At 50.4% G+C, this 8,433-nt stretch overlaps 1 protein-coding gene across 1 annotated transcript in view; it reads left to right on the plus strand.

The window, feature by feature from the left end:
- Itgae (integrin subunit alpha E) overlaps positions 1 to 8,433 on the plus strand; it is a 56,664-nt gene that overhangs the window by 29,191 nt on the left and 19,040 nt on the right. The window contains exons 12-19 of the mRNA XM_010611374.3: positions 370 to 505; positions 913 to 1,055; positions 1,344 to 1,484; positions 2,081 to 2,305; positions 2,950 to 3,080; positions 4,272 to 4,408; positions 5,385 to 5,548; positions 7,133 to 7,261. Of these exons, the coding sequence (XP_010609676.1) occupies positions 370 to 505; positions 913 to 1,055; positions 1,344 to 1,484; positions 2,081 to 2,305; positions 2,950 to 3,080; positions 4,272 to 4,408; positions 5,385 to 5,548; positions 7,133 to 7,261 (1,206 nt within the window). The remainder of the gene's footprint in view (positions 1 to 369; positions 506 to 912; positions 1,056 to 1,343; positions 1,485 to 2,080; positions 2,306 to 2,949; positions 3,081 to 4,271; positions 4,409 to 5,384; positions 5,549 to 7,132; positions 7,262 to 8,433) is intronic.

The raw sequence follows: 8,433 nt of genomic DNA on the forward strand, positions 1-8,433 counted from the left end.
CATACTAAGCTACTGTCAGTCCTTTTTTTTTCCCTGACATGGTCTCTCTAGATTGTCCAGGCTTGAACTTGTGATCCTCCTGCCTCAACCCTCCAGTGTGCTGGGATTATAGGAAAGTGCCACCTTGTCAGGCTAAGCATTTTAAAAAATGCTCAATGTCAGAGTCCCCGGTCAGCTCCTGGAGACACAGCTGGCATGACTGGTCAGAGGTACAAGGCAGGTAAACCCAGGGTTTACCATTCTACCTTCCTGTCTGCAGTTCTGGCCAGACCATACTGTGCTGTTAAATCTTGCCTGCTTCCAGCAAGATGTGCTGCACTGACATCTGGATACCTACCTCTCATTTGGCCCCATTTCTGTCCTCTGCAGGGTCACGTGCTCCTCGGCGCTGTGGGGGCCTTTAACTGGTCTGGGGGCACACTGCTCTACAACATGAAGTGCCACCAGGGCCGCTTCCTGAACCAGACTCCAGCGGACACAGGAGCTGCGCAGTATAGCTACTTGGGTGAGGTTGGGGCCTGTGGGCTACCTGGCTAGCGTGGGGCCAGGCTGCTGTGCTGAGGTTGTGTGTTGATCTACACTTTGAGATTCCTGGTAGAGGAGAGTCCTGGTTGGTGACATGGGTCACACGGGATGGCCCCTAGATAGGGACCCTGAGGTTGAATATTCTGGGTAGGCACAGGGTGGGCGTGGGTAGCTTTGTAGGGGAGAATGCGTTCTCTCCGTTATAATGGTGGGTGCCTGTGAGTAAGCAGAAAATGTGTGTGAACAAGTGTATTTGAGCAAAGCAGTAATGTGTGTGTATCACATATGTGTGGTAGGCATGTGTGACTGGTGACAGTGCATCACCAGGTGGGGTCCAGTGGAGTAGCTGGGGGAGCACCTATTTAAGGTCATACCACTCTGCTCCAGGCTACTCAGTGGCCATGCTACACAAGGCCTCCGGCATCTCCTACCTCGCGGGGGCTCCACGGTACAGGCAACGTGGGGCTGTGTTTGAGCTCCAGCGGGAGAGCGGAGAGGCCGCCTACTTTCGGGTGCTGGAAGGAGAGCAGGTACCTCCTGGGGACCCCAGGGGTTGGGGCCCTGGGGAAAGGGATGGGCCCTGGTTTGGCAAAGCTCAGGCTCCTGGGTAGAACTCAGTGTCTCTGCGTTTCTGCCAGCTAGCTCCCCATTATGAGCCCTGGGTCTCTCACCAAGTTCTGTGTCACTAATGTACAAACTGCCCTGGAACGAGCTCATTTGGGGGATCCAGGAAGAGAATAAGCAGGGGTCAGCCTTGCTGAGGCGGTGGGGGTAGTTTCCTGACACTGCCCACATACTGAGTTCTTCCCGGGCCATAGTTGGGGTCCTACTTTGGTTCTGAACTGTGCCCTATGGACATCGACATGGATGGGACCACAGACTTTTTGCTGGTGGCTGCTCCATTCTACCACATCCGTGGGGAAGAAGGCAGAGTCTACGCATACCGTCTGCATGAGCAGGTGGGAGAATCTCTGGCCCCATGGGCTTGCCGAGGCTGTGGCTGCCACAGGTGGTGGAGGCTGGGCCAGCCCTGGCCCTGCCTGGCTGTGGAGGGGTGGAGGGGGCAGTGACCGGGAGTGCTCAGGGCCGAGGTCTGTCCCACTCCCACCCGAGGGCAACTGTCTACGATAACATCTCTATAGCTTTGTGGGTGTCAAAGGATGTGCTGTCTGTAATTTTACTTGCTTCTCATGGTAATTAGAGAAGGTAGCTGTCACTCCCATTTACAGGTGAGGAAGCTGAGGCTCACAAGTCTCCATGATGCTGAGACTTGTGAGTTTACCTAGCGAGTACTTGGAGAGCCATTCCTGGAGCCCAGCCTTCCAATTGCCAATTCAGTACTTTGTGTGACAGCCTCGAAGTCCAGTCCTTCAGGCAGGAGGACTTCAGCTTTACTAGTAGCCCACTGTGTGACCTTGGGAAGGTCCTGTACCTTTTCTAAGCCATAGACTCACTGCAGAATAGAATCACAAGCTCGTGAGCGTGTCCCTTGGGTGGTGATGGCGTGACACCTGCAGGCCTTTCTTGAGGGCTGAGCTTCTGGTTTGCCTTGCAGGATGGTTCCTTCTCCTTGGCACACGTGCTGAGCGGGTATCCCAGATTCTCTAGTGCCCGCTTTGGCTTTGCTGTGGCGGCTGTGGGGGACATCGATCAGGATAAATTCACAGATGTGGCCATCGCGGCTCCCCTGGAGGGTTTGGAGGTGGATGACGGGGGCAGCTTTGGCAGTGTATACATCTACAACGGACACCAGGACGGCCTCTCTGTCAGCCCCTCACAGGTGACCATGGTGCTTTCTCCTGCCTCCCCTCTAGGATCCTGATCTCTCCCAAAAAGGATGACTGAGCTCCATGTCCACCCCAGTCCTCAGTACTGGGCTGGCCTCAGGTGGTTGGGGGTCTCGAGGACAGAAGTCACCCTGCACAGCCTGTCAGGCCCCCTGACCTAATGATTCTAGCTCTCTCTCAATCCAGCTCCTCCTCTCCATCCCACCATCTCCATCCAAGCTCTGGCCTTGCTAATCCCTGCCCTGGACTCCCACCATCCCCCAGCTCCCATCTCCTGCCCATCTTCTACCTGCGCCTTCAGTAACATTTCTAAAATGTACCCTGGATGAAGTCATTGATTCAGAAAAGCCTTTGCTGATGCTCCAGCCTCATATCAGCCTTGTTTCCTCCAGATACTTCTCCCCACCCCCAACCCCACCCACTGCCCTAGCCCCTGGCAGTTCCCCCAATCTCTCCATCAAGTCCCAGGTGCCACTCACCTGTCACTTGCTCTGGGAAACCTCCCATCCTCCCTGTTTGTAGGTTAAGGTTTCCTTTGGACAAAAAAGGTGGGATGATGCTGAACTGACTATAATAAGAAAGAACTTTTCTTTTTCTCCCTTGTCCTCACCTCATATCTGTGTCTCTCCCTTTACAGCGGATCCGAGCTGCTGCTGTTGCCTCAGGACTCCACTACTTTGGTGTGTCTGTGGCTGGTGGCTTAGATTTCAGTGGCGATGGCCTTCCTGACATCACTGTGGCCGCACTGGGCCGAGCAACTGTGTTCCGGTAGGTGTCTGCCCTGCCTCCTGGGACCCCCCCGGCCCCAGCTCACCCACCTGTCCTGCCCTTGGGGGATCCATGTGGACAGCAGGTGCCAAGGGAGGGAGGAAGTGTGACTGTTGAGGATGCACGTTCTGGGGTCTGCCCGTCTGGGTTTGAGCTCAGCTCTAATTTGCCAGTGTGTCTTTGGGCAGATTATTTAATGCTAAGTCCCAACTTTCTTATCTTATACATAATGGGCAATAGTAACTGTCTACAGAATTATGAGGATTATATGAAGGAATATATGCAGAGTATTTAGCAGTGCTGAGTGATGGCTATTATTATTATTAGTAGTAGTAGTAGTAGTAGTAGTAGTGTTAGGCCCCTGTGCTTCACCCCTAAAGTGAATCAAGTCCATGGCTATAAATAAGGCTCTGGAGCTCAGCACCCACCTTGGCTGCTTCTCACAGGCTCCTCCTCAATCCAAAATGGAGCTCTGGTTCTTACTCACCCTTCCTTCTCCCAAATCTTGCCTCTTCATGCTTCCGGTCTTGGCAAGTTATCTTCCTCTCTCTGAGCTCCATTCTCCACCCAGCAGCCAGTGGTCCCTTCACTCACTGCCTGAAACCCTCAATGACTCCCACCTGGGAGCAAAATCCCAGTTCCTCACCATGACCCACAGGGCTCTTGTGACCAGGCCTTGCCTGTCTTCCAATTCCCATATCCTATTAGCACCCTTTGTCTCACTAATGGTGCTCCTGCCACACTGATCTTTTTGTTTCTCAACAAATTAAGCTCATTCCTGCCACAGGCCCTTTGTATGGCTGTGCTTTGTGCGCAGAATGCTCTTCCCCTTGATCTTCACATAGCTGGCTTATTCTTGTTAACAGATGTGAACTTCAGCACCTCTTTCTTCATCAGCCAGGCCACCCCTGACCATTCAACCTAAGTAGCCCACGGTTTCCATTACATTGTCCTGTTTCATTTTTAACATAGCAGTATCAGGACATAGTATTCCCCTGTTCCTTGCTTGTGGTCTGCTTTTCCATTAGAGCAGGGACTTGTCTCTTTTCTCACTGTCTCCTGAGGACATAGAGGATCCCCCGGTAGACTGGAGATGTTCATAGATGTCATCGAATGCTTGAATAAAGCAGTCAAGCACTGATCCTAACTCATGTGGGTACTTCTTGTGGTCCTCATTGATGTTTTGTTTAGCTCACGACCTGTGGTTCGCCTGAAGGCGTCCATGACCTTCACCCCCAGGGCACTGCCCATTGGCTTCAACAGCAGCGGCAGCGTGATTGGACGTTTGTGTTTTGAAATGAGTTCCACAAAGGAGGCAGCTGAATCAGGTAACAAACAGGCAGCCAAGCGGCCCCTCTGGTTCCGTGGTCATTGCTTACTGGCTTCTGTAGCAGGTGGGGAAAGAGGTTGGGATGGGGTCCTGTGAGCTCTTGGTGCTTGCGATTACTCTGCTAGATTCTAGCTTTTTTGTCATTAAGTTCCATTAAATCTGAACTACACCAGGAAAGGGAGGGTCTGCTGTCACATGCACACTCAGTGGGAGAGGGGCTTTGGAGCTCTTTCTTAGGGTTTCAGGGTAGAGTTTCTCTGAGATACATTTATTTCCTTTCTTCATATGTCTCTGGGCCCAGGTGGGACTGGATAACCTGCTGGAAGCCTGGCCTCCTCATCCCCTTACTTGATCCTCACTGGGAGACTTTCCAGAAAGGGGAGCTGAGCTTGGCTCTCAGCCTCGGTGTCTCCTGCCAACCCAGGAGTTCCCCTCCAGAACAATTTCTCAGCAGTAGCCCAGTGCTGAATCACTCAGTAAAAATCCCTAAGTCAGCTTGCTGCTCACTGTCGGCCCAAAAACAGTCCCCAGGGCATCATTATCAAACCTGAGGGCAGAAGTGACTGACCTATCAATTCCAGGCACAGAGAGCCTACAGAGGGCTTTGTGACGCTGGGCAGTTGTCTTTCTCTCTCTGGCCCTGGTTTCTGTTCTGCCCAGTAAGGGAGCTGACCTGCGGGATCTCTGAGGTGCTTCCTGCTCTCTTATGCTCAGGTTTTACTCTGTGGTGTCTCTCTCCGTCCCAACATCTGGCCCAATTGCTCCTTCCCAAAGAAAGGTAGACTCAGCCCAGGGAACGTTCTGCATTCAGTGTGGACCCAGATCCCATTTTTGAGATGAAAAACTTTCAAGGAAGTGCCCCAGGGAAGGGCACTTGGGAACACTGTGCAGGAGGGGCTCACCAGGAGCTCGGGCAGGCTGGGGGCCTCTCTCTGGGCTTTGCCTCATCAGGGAGGTCTGGTCTTCACCCCCAGGCCTCGGAGAGACAGCACTCAATTTCACGGTGGGTGTGGATGTGGCGAAGCAGAGGAAAAGGCTGCAGTGTGCAGACAGGAACGACTGCCTGAACCACCGTCTGGAGTGGAGAAGTGGACCCCAGCTTTGCAAGCAGCTCCAGCTTGTCTTCACAGAGGGAGAGGTGAGTGAGGGAGTTTGTATGAGAGTCCTGAGTGAGGGGTCTGTGATACTGAGGAAAGATTTGAAGTGTATACCATATAGGAGACACAGCCACACATACACATGAGACAACTAAAATTATCACAACAAATCAAGAACCCGACTGGCACAGAAGATGTAGATAATTACATCAAAAATACAACAAAGAGCCAGCTGGGCACGATGGCGCATGCCTGTAATTCCAGCACTCAGGAGGCTGAGGCAGGAGGATCGCTGTGAATTCAAGACCAGCCTGGGCTACAGAGTGAGTTCCAGGGAAGTCTCAACTACATAGTGAGACCCTGTCTCAACGCCCCCCGCCAAATATAGTGAAGGCCGAGCATGGTGGTGCACGTCTGTAAACCCCTCGCTTGGGAGACTGAGTCAGGAGAATTGCTGGGAGTTTAAGCTCAGCCTGAACTACAAAGTGGGACCCTATATATAAAAAGAGAAAAGAGAGACCAGGGCTGGGAGTATAGTTCAGTGGCACAGCTCATATTCTTTGCATATGGGAGGCTCTGGGTCTGGTCCCCAGCACCCCCCCACACACACAGCCTAAGAAAATTGAACACTCTGTCTCTGACCTTCCTAGAAGCTGGGCAAAAAGGGAGGTGCTTCAATCAGTGATGTTTGTCTTGGTAATAAATCAGAAATGTTTATTATGTTATCTTATCTCACTTGATACCAGTGGCTGAACATCCTTCTGCAAGTCAACATCAAAAAATATCGAACAATTAAAAGGTAGAAATGGAAAGACAGAGTTATCATTTAGGACAGTTTTCTCCTGGCAAACCAGAAACATGGAAAAAATGAATTTGTTTGGACTCAGGGCCTAAAACGAATTAGAACTTTAGGCCTATGAGAATCATGTATTCCCATAAACAAGCTCACGAATTAGACTTCTGACTGTACGTCTGCTTCCAAGGAGACTGTTAATCGGCTTAAGAGTTTCCAGCACATCTGTGGCTTCCCTTAATAAAGGCATAATTACACTTTCCACCAGGGAATCAAGCTAATTTGGTTTCACGTGTTCAGAGCTGCTCTCACCGAAGAAAGGCTCCCTTGAACAAAGAACACAGCAAATGGGATCCTCAGCTCTCTCCTTGCTGTCAGTTTCTACTTCTCTCCTGCATCCTCCACGCTGCTTCGAGAAAGATCTTTGTAAACTCAGATGTGACCATGACTCTCCCCACACACCCCCCCTGCCACTCTCACCGCCTTCCAGATAAAGTCCGAGCCAGTTCTTATCCCCAATGGCCAGAACCCCTTTGTGACTAGGGTGAGAACCGTAAGGAGTTATAAGGCCATAGCAGACCAAGGGCAATTTTCCCCAAGCTCCTGGCAGCTTTCTCGAAGAAAGTTGCCCTACTTCTGATCATCTCTTTGATTTTCATTTTATTTTATTTTTTGGTGCTGGGGATCAACTCTGGGCCTCGCTTGCTAGGCAGGCACTGTGCCCCTGAGCTACATCCCCCGCCCAGTTGTTTACATCAAAGTTAGAAGTACTCTCCTTTCGTCTTCTTCTCCATATTCGCCTCCGACCCCACCTGCCGTGGTCGCCCTGCAGCTCTGTGAGGATGACTGCTTCTCCAACATCAGTGTCAAGGTCGACTATCAGCTCCAGGCTCCGGAGGGACGGGAGAGGCACACTTACCCCATCCTGGACGTCTACGCGGAGCCCTCTGCCGTCTTCCAGGTGACTCTGTCCCCAGCTGGGGCCCACATTCCTAAGGGACACCCCACGAAAAGCACCTGCTCCTCTGACTTTAAAGAAGGCTAGAGTTGTCAGGGAGGGTCTTCAGAGAGGAATCGGGCTCGTCACTGTACAAATAGGGAAAGGGAGTCCCTGAGATGGTGTTACCTGGCTTAGGGCCTCGCTGGTAGGTGATAGGTCTCCAGCCATCTCCCAAAGTTTGTTCCTTTATGACTCACTAAGATGCCCACCACGTATTTAAGGAAGCATGCGAATACATTGTGTACTTGGGTGCTCACTTGGTAAAGGTAACTGAGGACAGTCTGATGGGGGTCCCTTGCAGGGCTGGACTGGAGCTGTCCTGTTGAGGGCTGAAGAGGGAGTCCTTTGGTGCACTTTCCTATTCAGGCACTGGTCAGGGTCTGCAGGTTGTATGTCTGGCCCTCTCAAACCTTCAACAAATTAGATGATTCAGAAAAGACTGAGAGAACTAATGTCATAGAATTTTGGTGATAAGCAGATTGTCATTCATTACGTATCGTCTCTTTTTTAAAACTTGGCTTTGAAATATTTAACTTGTTAAAAAGTCACAGCGATCTTCCAGGGCCAGATGCAGGTGCACCTGTACTTCCAGTTACTCAAGAGGCTGAGGCAGGAAGTTCACTTGAGCCCAGCCTCGGCAACATAGCAAGTCCCTGGCACACACACCCACGCACACATGCATGCACAAAGAGTTTGTACACTTTTGGTTTAAGAATAAATTACAGTTTCTATATCTTTTTACTCCCAATACTTCAGCATATGCTCCCTAAGAACAAGGACATTCTCTTACATGTAAATCATAGCACAATGATCAAAATCAGGAGATTAACACTGATATAAATATTTTATGGTGAGAAGCTTTGAGCTCATGTACGTTTCCTGGTTCACATTTATTTATGAGTCTGACCTTAATCAATTATTACTATGGTTATGTGAGAAAGATTTAAATATTTTTATTTCACCTATTAAAAAGGATGTGAAAAATTATCTGATATGGCCACATAGATGCTATCGCAGAATGAATTCTCACTGGGACTTTAGATGGCTGGCTTCACCCTGTTTCCTTTCACTAGAACAAGCTATTTGGCTATATATATATATATATATATATATATATATATATATATACACCC

This window comes from Fukomys damarensis, unplaced genomic scaffold (assembly GCF_012274545.1).
Source record: "Fukomys damarensis isolate Sample0158 unplaced genomic scaffold, DMR_v1.0_HiC HiC_scaffold_13, whole genome shotgun sequence".
Lineage (NCBI taxonomy): Eukaryota > Metazoa > Chordata > Mammalia > Rodentia > Bathyergidae > Fukomys > Fukomys damarensis.